Genomic DNA, 26,044 nt, shown 5'->3' on the forward strand with positions numbered 1-26,044 from the left:
AAAGAAGGGAGGGAAGGTATAGTAGACACAAAAAAGGACAAACAGCCTCACTGCTTGCCATGCTTTGGGAGGTGGGTGTGTGGGCGGGGCACACAAACCCAGAGGTGCACAGCCATGTACAACTTAAAACTGCAGGTAAAGCCAGGCATGGTGACACATACCTTTAATCCTAGGACTTAGGAGGCAAGTGCATTTCTGTCAGTTCAAAGCCAGCCTGGTCTACATAGTGGATTCCAGGTTAGCTGAGGCTACATAGTGAGACCCTATCTCAAACAAAACCAAATTATAGGTGAACATAGTCTTCTTGGATTAGGTGGTTTGACAAAGCTGGCATACTCCCAGGCTTCAGGTGACAGCAGTATGAAGACAAATTAAGTCCTTATTCCTGTGGTTGAGGCAGAAAGGAGAGAAAAACAGCAGACTCATAAAGGGAAACTGATAGGATTAAGCGTTGATATAAAGTCCTTGAGATTGACAGAGTCCTGACTTGGACCATTTACATTGGTGACTTGCAAGAGATACCATAAGGAACTTAGGGATAAAGGAGCAACCAAAAGTATGCAGGGTCCAAGAGCTCAGGTGGGGGGGGGGGGTCAGAAATTCAGGGAATGACCAGCAGACTGGGAGGAAGGGCTTTCTCTATGGACCTGGAAGGACCCCAGCATGCCAAAGCAGACTCTATGACTGCATATGAGGTCCTGTTCTGGATGCTGGCTCTAGGCTTTCTTTTCTGACATCTGTGGTTGGTGGATTGGCTGTTTGGAGAGTTGCTGGCTATGCCTAGAGACAGTCTGTCTGGGCCACACACTCTCAACCCACTAGAGCACAGGTATTCAGTCAACGGCCCCATCAAATCACGAATCTCAGGAGAGGCAGGAGGTCGCAGCCTGGCCTCCCTGACTGTCTTCTCTCCCTGTCTGATCTGCGTACCCACTAGCATCTCACAAAGAGCCAAACTCTCCTGAGGGTGACCTGTGGGGCATGGTGTCTATGTCACGGCCTCATCCCGCTTTCTTTGGTAAACTCAGATAAAATGATGGCTCCTGTGACCCGTTTCATTACGTTTCCTCCTCATGTACTCTGACCCCCACAAACCACCAGGTCCCCAGTGTATCCTCAGAAGCTTGTAGGCTCAAAACAGCAATGAGCAGAACATGCGGCTGTCTGATGATATAGCTCTTCTCTGCCCAGTCTCTGCTCTGTCCCTCCATGTGGGAGCTTCCCCTCGGGGCTGCTTCTCCTGGACTCAGTGGTCCCTGCTCCAACAAGCTCAGGTCTTTTGGTATAGAGGTTGTCATGGTCGTCTCTCTTACTCTAGCAGTAAAGAGTTACTACTGCTCACCCAGGCCTAGACAGAGACTGCATGAGGGTAATAACGGGGTCCCTCTCTGTCCCCCTTCATGAGCAGGGTGAAGGCCGTGTGGTATACATTCGTAATCTCTCCAGTGACATGAGCTCTCGGGAACTAAAGAAGCGCTTTGAGGTGTTTGGTGAGATAGTAGAGTGCCAGGTGCTGACGAGAAATAAGAGGTGAGCGGGGGTCGGGGGATAGCCATTACAAATGGGGGAGGGGGAGAGGGGAAGGAGCCAGGAGCTGGGAGGGACACAGGTGGGACAAGAACCGCGGTCATTGTAAAACTGGCGACAGCTCCACACCGTGCTGCCATGTGACTCAGCGCCCAACAGCATCCATGCTTTCTGTCATTGAAATACTTGATACTTTTAAAAACCCATTCATTCTCATTCTCGTTCTGGGGGATCTCAGACAAGCTGACAGGGGAGAGCTGGAGGCCATGTTGGCTTCAAAGCCTTTGTTCAAACAACCGTGCAGGCCAGGAAGTGTCCTTTGACGACTGGAAGATGTACTTGTTTTGAGACCTTGCTGCGGCACAGTCTCCATGTTACTCACAGGTCTCCCCTCCTGTGCAGTGCATCCTGGGCCTGCAATCTGCTAAGTAGTCCTCATTCACCTAGGGGAGCTGGTTTTTAATCAGTAAGAAAATCTAAAGAAAAAAAAATCGAGTTGCCCATGAACATTTAGTATAGACTCCACAGATAGCTTTGCTAATTTAAAAGGAGTTCCAAATTATCTGCTATCATACCTGCAAAGTAAGTTATAATCATAATAAAAATCTTTAGCCAGAAAATAGCCCTTTGTCTGTCATTCTGCACCTCATATCCATTTAGATGATTGCTCTAGTTTGCTTTCCATTGCTAAGCACCATGACCAAAAGCAACCTTGGCAGGAAAGAGTTTATGTCGGTTTATAGCTTAGTCATTCATGAAGGGAAGGCAGGACAGGAACTCAAGGCGGAAACTGAAGCAGAGGCCATGGAAGAACACCTCTCATGACCTTGTTCCCCATGGCTTGTTCAGCCCGCTTTCTTAATCTGGAACAGCCATCCCAGGGATGGCATCACTCACAATGGCCTGGGTCCACCCATACTGATCAAATCACTGATCAAAAAAACTGACCCACAGGCTTACCTATAGGCCACTTCGATGGGAGCAGTTCCTCAATAGACGATCCCTCTTCCCACATGGCTCTAACTTGTGTCAAGTTGACCAAAACTAACCAGCATAGCTACTGTTAAAATAAAAATAGAGAAGTGCTGGTAAAGACGTGGGGAAAATGGAACCCAATTAGAGTGAAGTGGAATATAAAATGACATCACTGGTACGGAAAACATTAGAGCAGTTTCTTAAAACAAGCGTAGAGCTATTGTGTGATCTATCAACTCTATTTATGGGTATACAGTAATATATTCAAAAGGATGACAAGCAGGTTTGCAAAGAGGGGCCGGCCACCCATGTTCATAGCTCACAACAGCAGAGACAGGAGAATAATCCAAATGCAGTGTATACGTATAGTGGGGTATTATGCAGTCTTAAGAAAGTGGCAATACATGCTTCACATGGATGAATATCCGTTAAAGACAGTGTGCTAAGGGAATGGGTTAGTCACACGAAGGCCAATGTATGCTCACACTTATACCATGTACCTAGAAACAGAAGGTGAAATGATTGTTACTGGAGGCCCAGGGATAAAATGGAGATACTGTCTAAAGGCTATAGGAGTGCTTTTTAGACAATAAACTATTTTCTGTTGATCACCCAAGGAATGGCAGTAGACACCTGCAACCACAGCACTTGGAAGCTGGAAGCCTGAGAACTGAGAATTTGAAGACAATGTGGGTTACACAGCAAGCTCAAGTCTAGCCTAAGCTACATAGTAACATCTATCTCTGAAATACAAAACAAACTAAACATTTTTCTAGAGACTCATTATACAACAATGTCTACTTAACACTACTCAACTATACAGTTAAACATGGTAACTGTGGTGTTATATATTTTTACTATAATTTTTGACTCACTACACAAAGAGAAGTTTGCAAAGTTTTATGCAGTCTTCAGGATTTCATCCAAACATAGAAAAAGAAAGAAGACTCCAAAGAAAAGGCTTAGTTTGCTAAGATTGTAAAAGTGTACAACCTCCTTAAAAGGAGAGTCTTAGACAGACAATCATTTTCAGATATTCATAGCAGCAGAGGGGCTCAGACTTGGCCCCAGTTGAGACAAGTATCAGTGTACATGATTAGGATTCTCCTGTGGTTGGCCTATCCTGAGTCACAGGAGCTCGAGGAAGTTGTGTCAGTGGATTGTTTACTCATCGATGGAGCTGAACTATCAGAGCAGAGCTGGCTGGAGGTCCCCCTTGCCTTGAGTCCTTCCCTAACAGGCTCTTGGTTGCCACGGAGCTCTAAGCTCACCGGTGTATTAACAGCTCAGAGTTTCCTGGGGAACAGAATTTCTGCTCACTGTTCCAGCAGAGATCTGGTACAGACCTCTGGGGTTTAGCTTTGAGCGATAGGTTCATCCTTGAACATATATCACCATGCCCAGGGAGGTACTGTGATGTGACTTGGTGCTCTCTGCAGAGGTAGGAAGTGTATGATGCTGCAGGCAGGTAGACTAGCAAGTGTCATACGTGCAGGTTAAGATGGGTCTGAAACATCAGCGGGATTCCGTTAAGATGAAGGGCAAGTTGGCAGCCAAGGAAGTAGAGGCTGAAGCTGTCTTTGAAGGGTCTAGAGCAGTGGTTCTCAACCCGTGGGTTGCTACCCCTTGGGGGTCCAATGACCCTTTCACAAGGGTCACATATCAGCTATCCTTCATATTAGATATTTAATTATGATTCACAGCAGTAGTAAAGTTACAGTTATGAAGTAGCAACAAAAATAATTTTATGGTTGGGAGTCACCACAACATGAGGAACTGTATTAAAATGTCGCAGCACGGGAAGGGTTAAGAACCGCTGGTCCAGAGAATGGCAGAGTGAGAATGGGAAGGAGACATAGCAGAACCAGGGGAGTGATGAGGGAGACAGGGGAGTGTTAAGAGCATTTAGCTTCATGACCAGGGGTCTTATCAGTCCCTGCTGAGTCCCATGCCATTGGGTTGACCCGGGAATGCCACAAAGCTTATTTTGCCTGGGCAAGGCGGAGATGACAACACCCCCTCCCAGGGTCATCTGACTATGATGCAATGCATGATGTCCAGCAACTGTCAAACGTCCAGGAGTTCAGATGCTCCTGCTATCCTCACAGTACAGCGGTTGGCCTATCAAATCTCACTATTGAAGAGGAGCGGGCACGTGACATGGTTTCCTGTTCTTTATCCTATGATGTGTACTCTTATGATATCCACCAGGCTGGCCTAGAACACCCTCCCTTACCCTATCCTCTCCTTCCAGAGGCCAGAAGCACGGCTTTATTACCTTCCGGTGTTCAGAGCATGCTGCCCTGTCTGTGAGGAACGGCGCCACCCTGAGAAAGCGCAATGAGCCCTCCTTCCACTTGAGCTATGGAGGGCTCCGGCACTTCCGCTGGCCCAGATACACTGACTACGGTAAGAAAGCAGAGTCTAACTGTATTGTAATGAGTCCCAGAGTAAAAGGGACAGTGACTTCCTTTAATGACACGTAGACTGAAGGCCCCTCTGAACAGGCCCCCTTGTCAAGCTCCTCCCCCATTGTTATTCTACGGCTGCTTTTTCTGCAACTGACATCTTGCTTTTTCTTCTGGCCTGTGGTCCTGTGAGTAGCTCTAACCACACAGTCACCTTCCTGTTCTCATAGGATGGTACAGTCTGTGCTCTCAGCCACCCTGCAGTACCTTGGCTGTCCTGCCTTTTGACATGTACTCTGTGGTGACCCTTGACAGACAGCAACTTTGCCCTTAATAGAGGGCAGTGTGGACAGACACGGTGCCTGTGCCATTTGTGCACAAGATGGTGGAAGACAAAGAAACATGACATAAAGACAAATGATTTGTAGAGGAGAGCCCATGGTAGCCTTTGTGATACAGGTAGTCCATTGTGAGACTTAGTTTCCCCATCTGTCTGAAATAGATCCATTAGCATTTTCTTCTGTGACTGACTAGTATCAGAGTATCAAATTACTAGCTGGTGGAAGGGTGTTTGGAAAATATACTTCTATGATGTTGGCTGGAAAGGAGTTGTAGGGTGTTCTGTTCAGGAACCCATCACTCTATATCAGGAACTTGGAAGCCATGAGGTCTGGTCAACATGGAAGAAATGTCATAGCAGAATGACTGTTGATGCTGTGGTAGTGCCCACTCTTGCACTGTCATACCCTGGCCATCCCAGTTCCTTGAGGCCCACCCTCAGTGGTAGATTTGTGACACCCTGGCCATCCCGGTTCCTTGAGGCCCACCCTCAGTGGTAGATTTGCTGGTTCCAACTGAGTTTCTCACCACCTCACCTCTCACCGGCCCGCAGATCCCACATCTGAAGAGTCCCTTCCCTCGTCTGGGAAAAGCAAGTATGAAGCCATGGATTTTGACAGCTTACTGAAAGAGGCCCAGCAGAGCCTGCATTGATATCAGCCTTAACCTTCGAGGAATACCTCAATACCTCAGACAAGGCCCTTCCAATATGTTTACGTTTTCAAAGAAATGAGTATATGAGGGAGAGAGCGAGCCAATGAGCGAGCGAGCGAGCGAGCGTGAGAGAACACACAGGAGAGAGAGACTTGAATCTGCTGTCGTTTCCTTCTAAAAACAAATCAATGTTTACATTGAACAAAGCTGCTTCCGTCCGTGAGTTTCCATGCTGTCGATGTTCCACTGCCACGTTAGCGTCGTCCTCGCTTCCAGCGGATCGTCCTGGGTGCACCTCAAAGTGCTGTCAGTCATCCTCTGCCCCTCCCACCCGACTGACTTCCTTCTGTAGACTTGAGCTGTGTTCACATAACATCTTCTGTCTGTAGCGTGTGATGATGAAATTGTTACTTGTGAATAGAATCAGGATTAGAAACTCATTTTTAATTGAAGAAAAAAAAAGTATATCCTTAAAAAAAAATGTATTTATGGCTCAGATCCTCTGTGCCTGGGATTATCGTATTGCTTCCTTGATTGTTTAACTATGCACTGTCACTAGGTGTTTGCTACTGAGCTTCACTGCTGCTTATCCCTGGCAGAAAAGAGGGGCTTGCAGTCACAGGTATGAGGAAGAGAGAGGTGTCCAGGTATCTTCTACCAAGTCCTGGTATCTTTTATTTTGAGTGAGTTCCACTCAGTGTAATGAGAATCCCTTTCCCCTGTCTACCCACACTTGGAGGGTGCCCGTCTTTCGTGCTCAGAGCCCTGAGTGCCTGTAAGGAAGGCAGAGTAAGCTGTGTTAGACCCATTCCGCAGGGAAAGAGGATAGGGCCTGAGAGGTGAAATGTCCTACCCCGAGGTCCCACGGCCAGGGAGCAGGCAGAGCAGTGATCCACACCAAGCCTCCTGATTCCTGGCCCCAGCCTGCTGCAGGAGACAGCATAAAGATGCAAAAGTCAGAGGCTGGAGGAGTGGAATTAGCTAAATTGAGCAATAGGCTAGAAGCCTATTTCTCATTTGAGAATTGGGCCACCAGTTGACTCACCAGCATTAAGGCTAATTCAAACTTCAGCACAGACTCAGGTGTCCCCGAGCTTTGATCCTCAGTGTCTTGTGACTTATCCTGCCTGCAGGTACCCCTCAGGGCTCTGAGACACCAGCAAGTGGTGCACAGACTTTACCTAGGGGCAGTCTTTTGGGGCAGGGAAGGCAACTGGCAGCCCATCCTATGTCCTACAGTGTCCCTGCCCGCGCCTCTGTAAAGTTGGAGGTGCCAAGTGAGGGGTTGCACAGGTTGGGGGTGGACAAGGCCCTCCCAAGGAGCATCCACAGTGAGCTCCTCTTCAACCCATTCTTGACTACTGTCAAAGCCATATCCAGTGTGACATTCTCTGGGTTCCCAGGGGCCCTTCGTTACGGAGAACCAGCTAGGCAGAGTATCAATTCTAATACTTCATATAGCTCTGTTCCTCCTTGGTCTTGTGACATTTTCTTTCTTTCTCCCCTTCCCCCTCCCCACCCAATGTTCTGCCAAAATGAGAGAGTTTGAAAGTAAATTACTCATTAGACTACCCAAGCTAAATTAATCAGCTGCTAATGCCAGGCTTATTCCTTTGAGAATTGGTGGTTTTTTTATTTTTTATTTTTTAAAGATTATCAAATACCTCAGTAGAGAAAGTGAACCATGATCTTGTGCTTGGTGTAGGGGAAAGTCTTCACCCATAGACAAGAAGGCTGGCTCTAGCAGAAATAGGGAAACAGAATATCTCTGTGTCAAATCCATTGACCTCCCTAAAACCCAGGTTCTCTTTCTGTGAAACAGACTGAGGAGCAAATTAGACAGCAGAAGTCTTAGCTGCTGCTTGGGCAGTCTATAGTCATAGCCATGCCTCCCCCCACCCCCCACATCCTTAGCCAATGCAAACATAACGAATTGATCATAACACTAATGTTTTTGAGCCTGGTCATGCTATTGGAATACTCAACACAGTGCTTTGGGCAGGCATTACTAATTGGTCAGTGTTTAATTGATTTGACATCCTGTTCTAATCTTTGGAAGACTATCATTGTAGAGCCATATGCTGGTTGGTTTTTATGCTGGCCAGCCCTGTCATAACCTGATCCATTGAGAAAAAAAAAGCCCCTGAAGCTATTACATGGTAGAGGACTCCCAAAACTATTACAAAACAAAATAGTATAGAAAGAAAGGGGCAGAATAGCATACAGGAACATAACTGGAGAAGGTGTGGCTTCTAAGGATAGATCCAAAAAGGGACTTTCCACAGCACAGACCCAATGATTCTGAATTCCTTTATGGTTATTCATTGCCTAGCATATGGTGGGCACATGGAAGATGGGTATGGAGTGGAACTGAATTAGAGTTCTTCAGTTGCATCCACTAAAACCAGGGCTCTAATCGCAGAGAAAAGCCAGTGCTCACCGAAATCATGCAAAGGGAAATGGATTAGATTTAATCTGGAGAGCCATTTGAATTCTGACCCCACCAAGAACTTCTTCTGTGACTTTATGAGTCCCTTCTTCCTGGGCCTCGGACTGTAGAAGTTGTCCAGGGAATCATGGGCTCTTACCATTTGCTTCTGCAGTTACACTGAACCAGAAGATGGTTTCTGGAGTAAAAGAACAAATACTTAATCAACACTAAGTCTTTTTCTCCCCAGCCAGGGTTAACTGGAAATGACCAGTCAGTTCACTCTCTGGCACTCAAAGTCACTTACATGTTGTTCTTGAGCAGAGCAGAGCAGAGCCCCAGGCCTGACACTGGGGACTAATGTCCCAGAGCTCACTGGCGAGAACTGATGCCCACCAAAAGTTTCTAGTATTCTCCACTTACACTCTCATAAAAATGGATTACCAGCTCTGCAGATGACCTCTCTCTCTGGAAGATTCATTCGGTGCTGCATATAAATTTCCAAGGAGAATGTCAGGCCCCTCCAAGACCCGGAATCCATCTTGATCTCTTTCCCATCAAATCAAGGAGTAACCCAGAGGGAGCAGTTGCTATTGGCAACCTTCTCGTTATAGCTGTCCTGAAGTGTCTCAATGATGTTTATGTGTGCTTGCCATACAGCTTCCTATAGACTGTTGACAGCCGCCCAGGGAGGGCAGGCTCCGTGTCATCTCTGTGCCGTGCTGGTATTTTCTAGAACTGTCCGATCCAACCACTAAGTGGAATTCTTCCATCTCCTTCCTCAGTCACTACAAGGCTGAATCAGAGTCCTCTCCCTCAGGGGACTCTGTCACCGAAGAAAAATGCATCAAGTAGGTAAATATGAGTGGGTGCAATATAGCCAAGGTTCCTACTCCCCATTCCCCCAACATCACTTGTGGCCCCAGCTAGAAAAATGCTTTGAGTCAGAAAGTACCCATCCTATGCCTGTGTCTTTCTGTTGATCTTTTAAAATCTGGTGAACAGCAAGGCTCCAGGGGTGGGAGGACTACTTTGAGCCAGCCACAGAGTCTTAGTCCTCAAGTCCTAATATGGGAAGACATACAGTAAGGTGTCTTTTGTGACCTCAAGCCTTGCAGGTCAGCATTTGGGGGAAGATGTGATATGCCTGCCATGGCCGCTGTACAGGTGGTAAATGGAGAGAAAGAAAGTGCAGGCAGCCTGTTCTTTTTGCATGGCTAGCTCTCTCCAGGGTCTGTCCTGGCCCTCGAGTTCAGTTCACTTTTCAGTTGACCCTGCTGCTTCAGAGGCAAGGGCATCTCTCCGTGAACCGGAGTCACCCTTAGAGGATGTGTTGATGTGATTCACTGAGGTCAAAAGTATTTTTCTTAATGTTTGATTGTCAGCAGTTGTGATCAGCTTGAGAAAGCCATATCCCAGTGTCGCGTGTGACAATGGAAAGGGATTGGGTGTATGATAATAAATAGAGTGAACCTGTTGGTGTCATTAGCCAAAGAAAAGGGATCCCTTCGCCCTGCTCACTGGGGTAGAAGGAAACTAACTAGTCCTTATGTGCAATATGTTGACACTGCCCTCCAATTCCCTGAGGGTTTTGTACAAGGATGAGCTCCCAGGCAGTTTGGAGCATCTGGGGATACAGGGTAAGGGCAGAGACAGCCTGGGAGAGAAACTTCCCTGCACAGAGATGGTCTTGGCCTAGAACAGATGGGAGTGTGGGCAGGGTGCCCCTGACTCTAGCTGCGGAATACCGGGACACCCGGGAAGCAGTTAGGCACTTTGCACTAGTCCACGAAAGCACTTTGAGAAATCTGACACTTCAGCCTTGTTCCACACTCTCCTTTGGTAAATCTGTGTATCCTTTATCTGTGTGTAAGGTGTTGTCCTGAAGGTTGGTTAGGGGATAGGGGAGGGGGCTAGTGTGAGAAAGAAAACAGAGGCATCTTTCAAGGTAGTAGCCACAAGAGAGCTTGCAGATAGTCAGTCCTTGCCTGACTGGCTTCATTCCTAGAAGCTCAAGAAATAGAATGATGGGCTTATATCTTGGTACCCACTTTTAGAAAATCAAAAAAAAAAAAAAAAAAAAAAAAAAAAAAAAAAAAACCCAGCCTAGCCAATTGCAATGCTTTGCGGAGCAATCTTCCCTTTATGTTTCTTCTTTACTGTGTGACTTTAGAGCCCTGTTCCTTGAGCAAATGAGGCTATCCAATGATAATGGAGCCAGGGGAGCCCAGAATTCCACTTACTCTCTGGCTAAATTGGGGTGTGTGGGGGGGGAAAGGGCACTCTCTTCGAGGTCATCAACCTCTGATAGGATGAGATCCACATAGTCCTGACTGAGGTGCCTTCTACGAAGAGGCTAGCTCCTCAGGACAGATCCAAGCCATAGTCTCTTGTGGGATAGTAAAGAATTAACCCTCATTGCCTCGTTGACAACCTCCAGTCTCCAGTTAGCCTTGTCATCATCCCCACCGAACAGCTTTTAATCTGAATGTTGTGATCACTTGGCTGTCCCTTGCTTGCTTGCGGATAATACTAGCAATACACTTGTTTTCCCCAAATAGCTCGACTTAGACAGTTTTCACACATTGCTTTCAGATGATTGATTATAAGACACATGGGGCATCAGGAGGCATGGATCACACTGCATATGTTTAGGGCAGCTTTTGTTTTTGGTTTTTTTTTTTTTTTTTTTTTTTTGGTTCTTTGGTTTTTTGTTTTTTTTTTTTTTTAATCTTTAATGGTATAGCAGCAGTGACCAAGCCTTTGGGATTTGGGGAGACAGATGTTCACAAAGCCATTTCATCAGAAAGCCTTGACTATTGAAAGGAGTATGGAATCCATATGCCCAAATCGAGGGACTTGCAACATATGGTTTCTAGGTGGTCAGTCCCTACAACAGCTCCTCCGAAAGGTATTCATGTGGCTACAACCCCTCCGTGCCATATTTTTATTTCATCAAAGGATTCTCCAAGGAAGCCTTAACAAGCCTCCTTTCTCCCTTTGCTGGCCTTGGGTAGTGTCCTTGTGGAGGGGCTTGGTCAGCACTTTGCCTTATCAATGTGTGGCCACCAACCTAGTGGCCGAAGACTGGTGTCCACCAGACACCAAGATGGAAGGCAAAATAAGTTCCTTTGGTCAGCCACCATGTCGGCCAACATTATCTTGGCAGTGAAATACAGCAACACAAATGAGTTTTTTGTCTTGTGTGTTTAGTACCAACTCAGAAAATCATCTGCTGCCTAGCTGCTTAAGCAGTCCAGGAAATGCACTAGTTATCCTGTGGAAGAGGGGATGGGGTTGAACCCGGCACCCATGTGTCCGGAGGGGTTTACTATAACTGCAATACTGGCAGCCTAGCTGCCAACCTTGTTAAGTGAACCTTTCTGCTAGGTGGCCCACGTGGTACCTTTAGGACAAGCATAGAAGTTATGTATGAGGATTGGGGGGAAAAGGGGGGCCCTGGCCATGACCTTTGATATGGTCCACTGAATAGCCAAACAGGTTTGTTTGTTTGTTTGTTTGTTTGTTTTAAATTTTTTGTATTTTGTATTTTCGAATCTCGTCCAACGTTTTTTGTGTTAGGAATAATAAGTCATAAACTATTCCCACCTTGGTTTCTGAAGGGGTGTTCTGATTCCAGTTGAAACAGGTTGGAAGTCTCAAGGGAGCATGTTCTGAAGGGTACATGAGACAGGGCGATGGAGCATGGGGGGTGGGGGTTTCCTGGTGGATGCTGGGAAAGATGACCATCTGGAAGTCCAACTCCGTGCAAGTGACTCCAGAGGTTCACACCTGCCTCCTTGTCTCCTGTGTCCTTTAAGCACTGGCCTAAAGCACGTGCTTTTGTTAGAAGCGGCTGCTAAGGTTGAAACCAAGACTACCCTGCTCCTCAACCCCTAGGTATCAAGAGATGCTGTCTGTAGCTAGCCTTAATCAACTGGGCAAGGTGGTTTCTGTGCTCCCTTCTGACAGTTCCAAATCTTGGACTCAAAACCCTTTTCTCTTAGTGTGACCATGCAGCCTAGAGAATTTTGAGCAATAGGGAGCCAGGGCTTTCCCTGACTCCACGACAGGGTCAAACCAGGGAATGGCTAAACTTGAGAGGTTTGGTCATACCCAGGGTACTGTTGTAGGGGCATTATGTATTATGGAACTCAACAAGGTAACTGTAGCCTGGGGTGCGTGAATGTAAGGCTGTGTTTGTGTGTGTGCATGCGTGTGTGTGTGTGTGTGTGTGTGTGTGTATGTGTGTGTGTGTGTGTGTATGTGTGTGTGTGTGTGTGTGTTACATTGATGCATTTCTTGAGAAAGGTGCAAGAATTTCACCTATACAGAGGGACACATCTGCTTTATTATTTATAATAGAAGCTAAATTTTAATTTTTTAAAGGACACTGCTAATGATTGAAAAAAATCGAGTTTTTAGTTTTGCTATTTTTTTTAATTGGTAGAAGATTTTTATATATTTTTTCCATTTCGTTGGGTTGTGTCCTTATTTATATAAATACTATATCTGTGAGAAGCAAGGAAGAAGACTTCTTTGCTCTTAATTATTGTGGTTGTCATTGTCCCTATTTTGTTTCCGGAGTGATTTATCCGTCTTACCTTCTAAATGAGAAACTGTTTTCCTGTATTTGTACATTGTCAGATTCTATAGTTTCGTAGATAATTTAACCAAATTGCTCTATGTATTATTATTCTGTGAGTATAAAGTTCTATTTTAACGTCTGTAAATACTTCAGAACTGGCTTCTTTTCTCAGCTCCCGCTGGGGAGCTATTGTTTACATCACAAAAAACTGTAGACTCTCTATGCTCATGTACTGTAAATAGTGAAGTGATCTGCTTATAAATAAACCGAACAAATACACTATGGAAATTAAAAAATACCACCCACAGCTCTGCCCAGAGGTGTCTTTCTTTATTGGTCCTGTGAATTCATTTTGTGTATGGGAGGGGGCGCACTCTCTTCCCTAAATGAGGGAATCCAGATCCAGTCTTGCTTCAGAAAGTCTTGGCCAATGTATGGTTTGGGTTTTGTTTGGTTTCTATTTGTCCGGAACTGGGAATTGAACCCAAGGGCTTGCACAGTAGTACCATGGAGTTAGACCCCTGCACCTTTTTAATTTCATCTTGAGACAAAACCTCACTAAGTTGTCCAGTCTAGTTCAGAACTCACTGTGTAGCTCAAGTTGGCCTCAGCTTACAAGCCTCCTGCCTCAGCTTCGTGACTAGTAGAAGTATTGTCACACGACTATGCTGGTCCTCAACCAGATTCTCTCTCAACCTCATTAAATATAGTGATGAAAATCCAGCGGAGCAGACCCTGTGTGCTCCAGGACAGCATCTCTTCAGTAAGAGTTATATCTCTTCAGTAGAGTTATAGCTCTTCTTCTCCTTGCCATTTAAACCATGCTTAGGGACATGTCTTTGCTTGAGAAAAGAGAGTCCTTAGTGTCACTTGTAACAGAGCAGAAAACACAGCTCAGGATTAAAAGACTGAAGTCCTGCCATAATGAAACCTGAACAGAAGGTCAGGACGTCTGTTCCCGAGGCACAGCTAGCTCTGCAATGGAAGTCACAGGATGTAAGTACGACATGCAGTGTTCTCTGATCTTGGATATCTTCTGGAAGAAGGCCAGACAACTGAGCTGTAAGGACTCCAGCCTTCTCCTCTGGCCTTCAGTTTCCTGTTTTGCTTAAAGGGGGGCATTAGAGTAGACTTGTGGTCCACATTTGAGGGAAACTATGCACTTCCCTTCCCCCTCCTTGAGGCAACTGCTTTAATATAAGTGTCTACAGAAACAACCCCCAGTCTGGGAGGAAGACATGTCTAAGAGATAGCCATTTATGAAAGGCAGGCGGGTGTTATGCACCACCCCCAGAGTGGGAGCAGGGGGAGGGCAGGGGAGATTAAAGAATATGGGGCAACTGACCCGTGTCTTTGCAGGAAGTCGCTGGCAAAGGAAAAAGAAATGAGGGCATACAGGTTACTACAGCAGCTTCAGCTGTGCCTGCACAAGGTAGGGTTGTTGATGGTCTAGCTAATCTCACAGCATGTGGATAGAACAAAGCACCACTCTGAGCCTTAAATTTGATCTTTGTTAGAGCTGTTAAAACCTGAGGATGGGAAACAATAGAAACAAAGTTCGAACTTAAGCAAGTATGGCAGATATTTTTTGACAGTCTCTTGTGAGTATTATCTTATTGACAACTTTTGGTTTCTTTCTACCAATTTCATAAGTTTGGATGTCATGGACAGTAACTCTGCCCGGCACAACATACTTAAATGTAGTCCATTTTTAAGCCAAGGGGGCCTCTTAATTAAACAGAAGGTCTGCAACTGAAATCAACGGAAAATTGGAGAACAAAAAGTAGATCTTAATAAAAGGAAGCAAGCAAAGAGAGACAGAATAAACACATTTAATATGTGAAATTTAGATTAGGCAATACTTTATTTTCCACTATGTACATTGTGTGTGTGTGTGTGTGTGTGTGTGTGTGTGTGTGTATGACATGTGGACATGTGTTGGTAAGCTCTGGGACAGAACTCAGGTCAGCAGCCCTAGTGGGAGGAGCCTTTACCTGCTAAGACACCAAACTTTTTTTTCCCCTCTGTTCTTTGGTTTTGTTTGAAACAGGATCTTACACTGTAGCCCAGCCTGGAACTTTCTGTGTAAACCAGGCTGGCCTCAAATTTACCATCATGCTTTTGCCTTCACCTCTTGTGTGCTGGGATTAAAGGTCTGCACCACCACACCCAGCACAAATAGTCTCTTAAAAAGTTTTGGGGCCATAAGGGTGGTTGATTTAGAGTTTACATCACAGCTGGATTTCCTAGGAAACAGACTCTAACCTGGAGCTAGACTGGCCTTCCACAGTTGACCCATGTTGGGCAATGTGATCATACTTATCCACCTCAGGTAGAGATCCCCCCTCCCCGAGAAATGCAGAGTATCCTGCAGCTAAGGAAACCCCTGAAAGAGTTGTCTACTGAAGCTCCAAGCCCTTTCTCTGTGGCTCACCAGAATATACTCCACAGCTGGGTATGAAGCATTCACCTCCATGTGACAGTGTCATGCTAGAAAAGGCTCTGTTCCTTTAAGGAAGGGTAACTTCCTCCTTGAGGTGGGGTCTTGCTGTATAGACCAAGACCTCTGAAACTCTTGACCTCCTCCTTCCTCTTTCCCCAGGGCTGGGATTGCAGGCATGTGCTACCACGTAAGATATGCGAGCTTTAAAGATGCCTATTCCTGTAAAGATGCACAAACTCCTCTAAAGACTGTGAAGGGGTGGAGCCATGTGTATGGAATTTTTCATAAGTTGTTCAGCTAAGTCATGGGTGGTAGTAAACACAAAGGTCAGGAATGGAGAGTTTAAAGCAAGCTGGGGCTACATGGTGGGAAAGGGAGGGAGGGAGAAAGGGAAGGAGGGAAGAAGGTCAAGATGAAGGAGGAAAGAGAGAAAGAGAGAAATTGAAAAGGAACATGAAGACACGTGAATCACACATGACCAGAGCTTGATGTTCAAATCTGGGGTAAGTTTGTGGTATTTGATGTATAATTCTCTACTTTTGGAAATTAGCAGATACTTTTATAATAAAACACTAAGTTTAAAGAGCTTATAAGAATTATAAGAACAAAAATTTATCAAGTCAGTATATGAAGTCTAGAATATTGGGCTAAACTCAATAGACTTTGTAAGATTAAAAAAAAAAAAAAAAAAAAAAAAAAAAGATCTCTAAGCCCTGTGTGGTGGTGCATGCTTTTAACCCAGCACTTGGGACACAGAAGCAGGTGGGTGTCTGTGAATTTGGCCAGCCTTGTCTACATAGAGAGTTCCAGGCCAGCCAGAGCTGTCTAAAACAAAACAAAACAAAACAAAACAGAAACAATGTCTAAGACCATTTGATGATATAGATGCCTGCTGTGTTTGTCACCACCCCTCAACTCCTGATTCTTTAACTGCTCAGTGGCCTGAGTGACCTCTTCCTTCCTGAGGGCTGTACCCCCTGCCGGCAGCAAAGTCAGCTACTGGATGCAACAGGACTTGGATGCAGTTGCGCCCCCTGGACTGGGGTTCCCTCCTGGCTGGTTCCTGGAAGCAACTGTGAAGAACAGGAAAGCACACAACAGGTCAGAGGAGGCTGCAGCAAACCTACCTTTGACCTTTTTTGGACCAAGTTCAAGGCTTGGCACATGCAGAGAGCAGACCCATGAGTCAGGAGAAGCAGGGGAATCAGAGGTTCTCCCCCACTGAGAAGCCACACAGAATGACAAATGTCAACTAACATCTGTGAGACACAGGGAGCTGTAGGGACTGACTTGGGGGAGAAAACTCCCAGAGGACAGCTACTATTCAACTCAGCCATTTTCATCTAGCTAGTTTACTCGCTAGATCTTGAAAAAAAAAAAAAAAAAAAGCTGCTGAAAATCTCTTTTTTGTTTGTTAGATCTGGAGTATCCCAACTTTAAAAGGTGAATAGTAAATTCACATTTTAAGAAAAAGCTCAGCCGGGCGATGGTGGCACACGCCTTTAGTCCCAGCACTTGGTAGGCAGAGGCAGGCGGATTTCTGAGTTCGAAGCCAACCTGGTCTACAGAGTGAGTTCCAGGACAGCCAGGGCTACACAGAGAAACCCTGTCTCGAAAAACCAAAAAAAGCTCCTGGGTAAAGAGATAGCTCAGGGATATGAGCACTTGCTCAGTATTCATCAGGCCTGGGTTTGACTCCCTGCGCTGCTATTTTAAAAAGGAAAACTGTAGGCCTCATGTTTACACAAACCTGCTCCTTTTCCCAAAGACAGCTTGTGCACTAGCTAAATCCACCCACAGGAGCAGTGATATATAAGAGACCCTTGAGAGATATCAAGGGTGCCCCCATCTTCAAAGCCGCTCGCCCATAGAAGAACTGGGGACCAGACAGTGTCTGTGCTGAGAACAGAGAGACACACGCTCGGGAAGTCGGGCAGCCTACCGCAGGGACAAGAAGCCAAGTCCTGTGAGGAAACAACACACAGCTAGACAGAGATAACTTAAAGAGGACGGAGACAATTGTGTCATATGATGCCATGTGACAGGCGTTGGGACAAATTCCTTTTGAAGCTAGGACCACTTGTATGTGAAGTCTTGGCGTCTAGTCTCTGCTCCACCCTGACTAACTTCCCTTCCTGCACACAGTCTTTGTCTCTCTGGTTACATTTAATAGTTGGGGTGGCACACATGCCACAGCAAATGCGGAGGGCAGAGGACCACTTTTGATAATCAGTCCTCCCCTTTCACCTACTGAGGCAAGGTCTCGTGAGCTACCTCCCCTCCTCCCCATTCTGATGTAGAAATACTGAAGGTGCAGATTCCTGGTGCTCTATCTGGCTTTTATGGGCTCTGGGATTAGACTCAGGGCATCCAATTTGCACAGCAGGCGCTTTTATGAGCTGAGCCATCTTGCTGGCCCTGCCCCTTTTCGTTATTGCGTTTTGTTTGCTTGTTTTGTTATATTTTAAGAGAAGGCTGGGACTGGAGAGATAGCTCAGAGGTTAAGAGCACAGACTGCTCTTCCAGAGGTCCTGAGTTCAATTCCCAGTAACCACATGGTGGCCCACAACCATCTGTAATGGGATTCAGATGCCTTCTTCTGGTGTGTCTGAAGACAGCTGCAGTGTAATTAGAAAATAAATAATTAAATTTTTAAGAGAGAGAGCTGGTTTTGAAATTCAAAGTAATTTGCCTATCTCAGTCTCCCGAGTGCTGGGATTGCAAGCATGTGTCCCTGTACTTAACTTCACACAACCCCCCTGGATACCTGGTTATGTATGAGTTTGCGTGTATGTGTGGAGGGGAAGTGGGTGGGTGCCCATTCATATGTTTGAGTTCAGATGTTGCATGCCACGCTACACATGTAAAAAAAAAAAAAAAAGGTCAAAGGTCAAAGGACAACTTCAGATGTCAGTCCTCACCATACTTCAAACAGGGTCTCTTATTCATTATTTGAGGCTAGCTGGCCTGTGATCTCTCTCTCTCTCTCTCTCTCTCTCTCTCTCTCTCTCTCTCTCTCTCTCTCTCTCTCTGCATCTGACTTTATGTGAGACCTGAGCCATCTCCTTAACCTCTACACATGGTACTTAATGTGAACATGGGCAGGCCCCTGCTGAGCTCAGTCCTGGGCAGTGTGGGGTGGTTCTGAAGTTGCCACTAAGAGTTTTACAAGTCAAATGCACTTTGAGTTCAAGGGAGCCCTTTCCAACCGCATACTGCAAAGGGTGCTGTGAAGGATATCTAGCCCTCTTTCACTAGTAGTATACAAACCAAACCTCGTGGTGGTAAAGTTAGGACTCAAGTAGACAAATGGCTGGAAAGTCCGCTATTAAAATTCCTTCCAACTAATAATTCCTGATACAAATGTCTGCAGCCTTAGAATCAGAGTCTACCTTATGTTCAACTACAGGACCCTAGAGCATGCCTCAGCCTCTATTCTATCTAAGGACCAGATTCTGCCTCATACTGTGTGGCTTAGCCACAATACTTTGCCTCCAGCAGGCTCAGTCGCCCCCGCCCCGCCCCCCCGAATGGAGACCACAGTTCAAGCCCAGATGCACTGTATGCTGGAAACGTGCCTGGCCAAGACTCCACCCTGCCTCTTCTGCCTACCTTGCTTGACTGCCTGCTGCTTCTGCTTCTCCTCCTCCAGTGCCTTCATCTTAGCCTCATAATCATCAGCCAGCGCCTTCCATTCCTTGCGGTTGTTAGTGATCCCATCCAGCATGGGTGTGATCTCCTCATGAAACCGGGAGAATTCCTGGGGAGAAGTGGAGAAGTACAATGAGAGGGATGGAGGGAGAGGAGAGAGAGAGAGAGAGAGAGAGAGAGAGAGAGAGAGAGAGAGAGAGAGAGAGAGAGAGAGAGAGAGAGAGAGAGAGAGAGAGAGAGAACAAGTCTACTTTATGTTCAACTACAGGACCCTAGAGCATCCTGCAGCCTCTGGGACCAGATTTTGCCATATACTATGTGTCTTAGCCATAACACTTCATCTCCAGGAGCCTCAGTGAAAACAGGGGCATTGCCCTAGGATGCTGGATCAAGGTGGGGTATGTTCTGCCTGTCACTGGAGTGACTTGCCTCTCATGCCTGCTGACACTAGGGAGCCCGTCCTTCCCCTGCTTGGAACCTTCCTGTATGGCCGTTCCTTCAGGGTGCAAATGTAAGTCTTAGTATGTTACTCACTGATCTCTATTCTTTCTCATCCAGAAGTCCCAGGCATCCACATCTCACTTTATGAGTGTTTCCTCCCACCTGTGGACTTCCCACTGCTGTTCTTTCTGATGGAACATTCTGCCTTTCCCCTTTTCCTTGAGGTCCCTACGTCCATACCACTTTGCCCAGGAAAACCTTTTCTGACCCTGTAGGTAAATGGATGTCCCCAAAGCCTTCTCTAATCAACTCCCACTTCCCTATAATGACTCCCTTTGCCTGCCTCTCCTAGAAGGTGACACCTAGAGATGGCAGGAACTGCCTGGGTCATCCCCTCAGTTGGTTCAGAATTAGCACTGGTCTGGAACACACAGATACTTCACAAATACTCAGTGAATGAAACTGGGTTATTGAGGTTATTCCTATGACCTCTGGCAACTCTAGGAACTGAATAAATAATACCTTGAGAACAGTACCCTGCATTCTATGGGACATTTTATCTCCTTGGGTCTTTTGAGCCCCGCCACCAATGTGGGTTGTCTCATCACTCCTAGGCTTGTAGTGAGAGGGACCCGAGTGCAGGTTGGTGAAGTAGGTTTGCCGAAGTGAGGAGGACCCATTGCAGCAGGAGCCAGGCAGGGCTCGCTGTGCCCAGAGATGCCCGAGTTGTGGTCTATGCTCTACCAGGAGCTGTGTGACTTTGGGGCGGTCACTGCTGAAGTTCACTTTCATCTAGATAGTAGGGTGGCGACGGCTCCTACCCTAGAGGATCTGGGATTAGGCAGGTGAATATGAAACTCAGAATCCCTGTTCATAACTCTCCTGCTGGCAGTGTAAGCATCAGCCATGCTGTCCTGTTGAGCAGATGGCCCTTGGTCTGTGTGATGACAGAAATACTTTTGTTCCCTCTGGGGATCAGTTGCTCTTCTTCCATGCAAAAGAACTACAGCTCATACTGTAGAAAGCCCTGGCCTGGGTATTAGGTGAGCCAGCTTCTGTCCTGACCCAGAGGTGGGTCCAGAGATGCTGGCCCTGTTGCATCTGTTCTGACCTCCGTTTCCTTATATATATACATAATGTGGCCAAAAGAAAAATAATTAATGGGAGGTAGAGTCAGGCATAGTGATGTAGTTGATGTTACACCAGCACTTTGGAGGCTGAGGCAGGAGGATCATGAGTTGGAGATCAGCCCATAGCCAGACCAAGTCTCAAAAATGAAGAGGCAGCAGGTAGAGAGTAGAGATGGGTTTGTCAGTGGTGGGCCGCTCAAGAAGGGACTAACCTGAATGAGAACTACAAGAGAAATTCCGACTTACTTTTTCACAATGACATTGTGTCCACAAAAGCATGCTTAGCTTTTGTCCCGTGAGTATTTGTTGAGCAAGGAAGGGAAAGGAGCTCCAGGCTTCAGCTGGAGGTACGTCATTCCCTTCTAGAAGGCGGTCCCGAGAACCACGTGCCACTGGAGATGAAAATTGTTCTGCAAAGCATCATGTGATTGCCTTGCTGTCTGCTGGATTCTGGGGAAGCCTACCTTATAGACAAAAGTGCACACAAAGTCAATGAAGCCAACTTGAAGCTTGGGTAGCTCATCCGCCTTGTTTCTGTCCATCATGGGCTGTCGTGGGAGAGAAAGAGTTAATGGCATGGGGCAATAATAGGGGGTCGCCCAACCCAAGAAACATTCTTGCAAAAAAGGAAAGAAGAAGAAGAACTAGGAGTGGTAGGACCAGGCTGTAATCACTGTGTTCAAGGCCATCCTCAACCCGTAGTGAGCCTAAGGCCAGCCTGCCCTGTGGGAGACTCTCAGAAATAAGATAAAATAAATAAAATCCTAAACTCACCAAGCTTCCGGATTTGACTAGCAATTTGAAGAAAATATGGAAGACAGAGGAGGATGTGTTAATGAACATGCAGAATGTAAGTGACCAAGCCAGAGTGTGGGAAACACTAGCCAAACAAACACCCACTAAACACCCATTGTCTTTAACAATTACACGAGGGTGGGCGGGAGGTTGGAGAGGAGGAGAGAGGAGGAGGAGAGAGAAGAGAAAGGGAGGAGTGGAGCAACCTGCTGCTGCTTCTGTGAGGCTTCAGAGGTGGAGCCACACTGTGTTTGGGTTCTGATTTGGACAAATAAACAGAATTCTTTTTCTCCATCAGTGGAGACAAGCAGTGGAAGCCAGGTGCTGTTAAAATATCATTGCAGATGATGTCAGTGTGAGACGGTGCTGGCTCAAGCTATGTTTTTATCTATAATCAAATCTTCTCTCGCCGAGATACACGCTAACTGTTTAGGAAGAAATGGCCGTGTCTGGGATTCACATAAAATACCCCAGCCAAACAGGGAAGAAAAGAAAATGCATTAACCAGAATAGGTAATCGGAGCATGGGCATGCTTTGCTAACTGTTGACTCTGGCTGATGAGACTGGGAGATCACTAACTAGTCAGTCAACGTTTTAAAATGTTAAAGGAACAAAACCAACAGAAGATGGCAGTGCTGAGATCAAAGTAGATTGTGACTGCTTGGCTCAAGAGGTTTCAGAGACCACTCTTATGATATTTTGGCAAGGAATGTAGCTGTTCCCCTCCCACCCTCCCACCCTCCCAGCCTCGTCCTTAAAATCTGCCTAAGGCAAGAGATGAATGGAGGAAGGAGGGAAGACACAGATCTGAGGCTCTCTCTTCATGTTCTTTTTCACACTCTGCCTCTTCCACCTGCCCTGCCTTTTCCTCTCCCTGGCCTCCCTTTGAAGGCTAAGGTGGTGACCCATGAACCCTCAGCACTCCCACAGTTCCATCTGTTCCCCATCCGTGGTTTGTCTTTTTGATTCCTCCACCCGAAGCCCTCTTCCTAGCTTTACCCTCAGGCCTTTGAGGACAGTTCCTAACTGTCGGAAGCCAGCTGACCCTCAGTCCCAGCCTAGTCAGCTCTCAGTGGTAAGATAAGTTCCCAGATAGACAAGCTTCCTCTAGCTGGCTCTGAGCAGTTAGAAGAGAGCCAGGGTAAGTGGCCCCTGTTCTTCTGTATCTGTAAGAACATCAGTTTGGTATCCACTGGTCAAGTTCTACTTAGCTAAGGACCCACATGCTGACGGCAAGGCTCTCAAACTGCAGAGGGTTAAATAACTGTAGAGCACATATCTCTGGCCCCCCGTTTCTGTTCTCAAAGAATGAGGTTGAGAGTCATCTAGAAACCGTTTACCATCTCAGAGAACCACTGTGCTGGTAAAAGATCAACCCAAAGTAAGGTCACACAGCCCTGTGTCATTGATCACACCTCCAGGTCAGGAAGAAATGGTACTCTCTTGGCATCCAGATGACACCCTCTTCCCTTTAACTACTCACAATGGGATTCTGTTGCAGCACTGTGCGCTCCAGGTCTCCTTGCTCCCAGAATTCAGCAGCCACCAGCAGAGCCACCTGCAACCGATGGACCCGATCACATACATACATACATACATACATACATACATACATACACATGCACAGCCCAACCCTCCTACCCCTACTCCCACTTCACCTGTGCTTCAAGTTCAGCTAATGAGGAAAGCCCCGCCCCCTTTCCTGGTACACTATTTATCATCACTGGAGAGACCGAGAGGTGGGGTTGGGCTAAGAGGGTCCAACCTCATTAACTGTAATCGGCGATACTGAGCTCCCTCTGCCAGGGCAGGAAGAGTTCATACCTTGCTCTGTACCTCCCAGGGCTTGGTGATGGCTGAGAGATCACAGGCTGTCATCATCATGGCCCTGGGTAAACAGAATACTCTCAGTCCAAAGCCATTTAAAGCTACAAAACCCAGGTAATTCCCCTCACGTTTCTCTGCCCGATTCCTAGTAGGTAACCCCAGCATTTTGTGAGCCTTTGCTCATCCTTCCCATTGGAGGTGGAGTTTCAAGTCACAGGTTTGAGTCCTGCCTCTGTATACAATCAGAAGTTTGCCACTGGGCTCAGCTCTCTAAGCCTCTGCTTCCCTGTCTGTATAATAGCCGTGCTTCCCTCATAGATTAGACACAAGGCTAGGTGAGACAATGAACATGAAGTTCAATCTGTTGCACTCAGTCATGGAATGTGCGCAGCAAACACACTGGGTATCTATTCCTGTTGAGATCAAGCTGGGCCCTTACTCTATATTATATAAACTGTTTTTCTTAGGCTGTGCCTTGCCCTGAGTGACTCCATTTTACTGAAGAGACAGGAGTCTGCACTTTGCTGGACACACAAACATCACTTCCTGTGTAGCACAACACATGTGGTACAGATTGATTGTTTATTCCCCAAAGTAAAAAATGATGTCAGGTTGACAAGATGGCTCAGCCATTAGAGTGCTTGCCTCGTAAGCATAAGGACCCGAGTGTTGATCTCCAGCACCCATGCACCAAGCCAGGCATGGTGAGATGCTCCTATAACCCAAGCTCTGGAGGCAAGGGAATGAGGAGCCCTTGGACTCACTGGCCAGCCAGATAGCCAGTGGGGAGCCTCGGGCTCAGTGAATGGTTCCGTCTCACACTGATGGGAAGGCAGGTCATGAATCCCTACACAGTGGGTACAGCAGAGAGTAGAAGGATGAAGACAGAGAAGAATTGAAGCCACAGAGGGAGCAGAATGAGAAAACATTCCAGTCAGTCGTCCTGGGCTTTGAGGTTGTGCTGGCTAATCTTAGGTCTACTTGATGCACAAATGAGTTATCTAAAAGGAGAGAACTTCGAGTGAGAAAATGCCTCCATAAGATCCAGCTGTAAGGCTTTTTCTTACTTAGTGATTGATGAAGGAAGGCCCCACCCATTGTAGGTGGTTCCATCCCTGGGCTGGTGGGCCTGGGTTCTATAATAAAGAAGGCTGAGCAAGCCAGGGGAAGCAGGATAGTAAGCAACACCCTTTCACCACGCTCTCTGCATCAGCGCCTGCCTCCAGGTTCCAGCCCTGCTTAAATTCCTCTCCTGACTTCCTTCAATGATGAACAGCGATACGGAAATGTAAGCCAAATAAACCCTTTCTCCTGAACTTGCTTTTTGGTCATGGTGTTTTGTTGAAGCAATAGAACTAAAGCAGAGGTTAAAGCCCATGTTGGGGCTGCACATGGTATGGGATAAGTAAGGGAGGGAGACATGTCAGAGCTATGTTGTAGGAAGGAAAAACAACAAAAAGAGGCAAAAAAGGCTTGCCTGTAGCCATGCCTACTCGGATGAAGCAGAAGAAACAGGGTCAACCTCACTCCAATGCAAGGGCAGGAGTTGAAGGGCAACAGTGTGGACAGGCTGGACTTTGAACCAAATTTCTGCTTCGACATTTTTAGAAGGCAATTTTCTTTATCTTTATGCTATGTGTGTGTGTGTGTGTGTGTGTGTGTGTGTGTGTGTGTGAGTTTATACATGTCCATGGGTACACATGTATGTGTGTCAGCAGGTGCATCTGTGTGTGCATGTGGAAGACAGAGTCCCAGGTCAGATGTCTTCTCCAGTTGCTTCTCCACTTTATTTTTTTGAGACAGGGTGTCTCACTGAAGCTGGACCTTAATTCAACTATGCTGGCTGGCCAGAAAGCCCCAGGGTTCTTCCTACCTCCACCTCCCCAGATCTAGGGGTACAGGAGTATACCTCCAGAACTTGTTTTTTTTTTTTTAACACAAGTGCTATAGATCTGGATCCAGGTTTTTGGGCTTGCATGACCTTGCACGACAAGCATTTTACTGTTGTCTGAGCTATCTCCCTAGCCTCACAGATGGCTTTTATAACTAGTCACCTGTATATTGGAACATTTTGTATCAGCTGGTCCAGGAGGCCACGTGGGTCACTCATAAAACATTAACAACTTTAAATAAAATCTTTAATTATGTAATGAGACATGTGATTTTTAGTGGATAAGTTTCAAGGGGCTACGCTTCCAGAAATGGTGTTTCATAGCAACATCTTAAGGCTTTATAGTAACTTCCACGCCCTGTGTTTAATGTTAGGTGTGTGCATATGTAAACAGATCAGGCAAATAAATAGTTAGCTCTGTATACAAGAGCCACCATTTCCCTGGTACTTGTCATTGTCCCCAGGTTAAACCACGGGTGTGGCTTCCGGAGAGTACAGGATATTTGATTTGCTTGGCTAAAAGATCACATGGAAACATTCCTGGAGGTTGGGGAAGCACACCCGCGTGTGTTATAGGCAGACTTGGTGTGTGCGTGAGCTGGAAGAAAGCCATGTAGCCCCAGAATAACTAATCCAAACGTCACACCCTAAAGACGAGGCATGGCTGTGCCCCATCACCACCCCTGATGTATCCTAGGATCCCAGGTGCTATGTGAGGCATGAGGGATTCAGGGAGGCCCAGATGAAGCTCATGGTCATTCCAGGAACACAGAGCAGAGCACTGACATGGCAATATGCTAAGGACAGTAAAGTGCAAGGCACAGAAGAAAACAAGGAGGAGAGGGGAGGGGAGAGGAGTACCTATAAGTGAGAGCAACTGGTCCTGCTCAGGCTGAGAGATAATGGTAGAGCCGGGCAAGAGATGGGCATAGGAGTTTTCTGCTAT

General features: G+C 46.4%; 2 protein-coding genes across 2 annotated transcripts in view; one reads left to right on the plus strand and one right to left on the minus strand.

Annotated features, from left to right (window-relative positions):
- Positions 1-13,226, plus strand: part of Ppargc1b (PPARG coactivator 1 beta) — a 109,492-nt gene extending 96,266 nt beyond the window's left edge. Inside the window, exons 10-12 of the mRNA XM_076912578.1 lie at positions 1,409-1,530; positions 4,757-4,911; positions 5,803-13,226. Coding sequence (XP_076768693.1) covers positions 1,409-1,530; positions 4,757-4,911; positions 5,803-5,903 — 378 coding nt within the window. The 3' untranslated portion in view covers positions 5,904-13,226. The remainder of the gene's footprint in view (positions 1-1,408; positions 1,531-4,756; positions 4,912-5,802) is intronic.
- Positions 13,227-14,735: 1,509 nt separating this feature from the next.
- Positions 14,736-26,044, minus strand: part of Pde6a (phosphodiesterase 6A) — a 65,146-nt gene continuing 53,837 nt past the window's right edge. The window contains exons 18-22 of the mRNA XM_034517824.2: positions 23,205-23,268; positions 22,864-22,938; positions 21,049-21,132; positions 18,975-19,122; positions 14,736-16,435 (exon numbers count right to left, since the gene is read on the minus strand). Of these exons, the coding sequence (XP_034373715.1) occupies positions 16,359-16,435; positions 18,975-19,122; positions 21,049-21,132; positions 22,864-22,938; positions 23,205-23,268 (448 nt within the window). The 3' untranslated portion in view covers positions 14,736-16,358. The remainder of the gene's footprint in view (positions 16,436-18,974; positions 19,123-21,048; positions 21,133-22,863; positions 22,939-23,204; positions 23,269-26,044) is intronic.

The sequence above is a fragment of the Arvicanthis niloticus genome, chromosome 14, assembly GCF_011762505.2.
Source record: "Arvicanthis niloticus isolate mArvNil1 chromosome 14, mArvNil1.pat.X, whole genome shotgun sequence".
NCBI classification, from domain to species: domain Eukaryota; kingdom Metazoa; phylum Chordata; class Mammalia; order Rodentia; family Muridae; genus Arvicanthis; species Arvicanthis niloticus.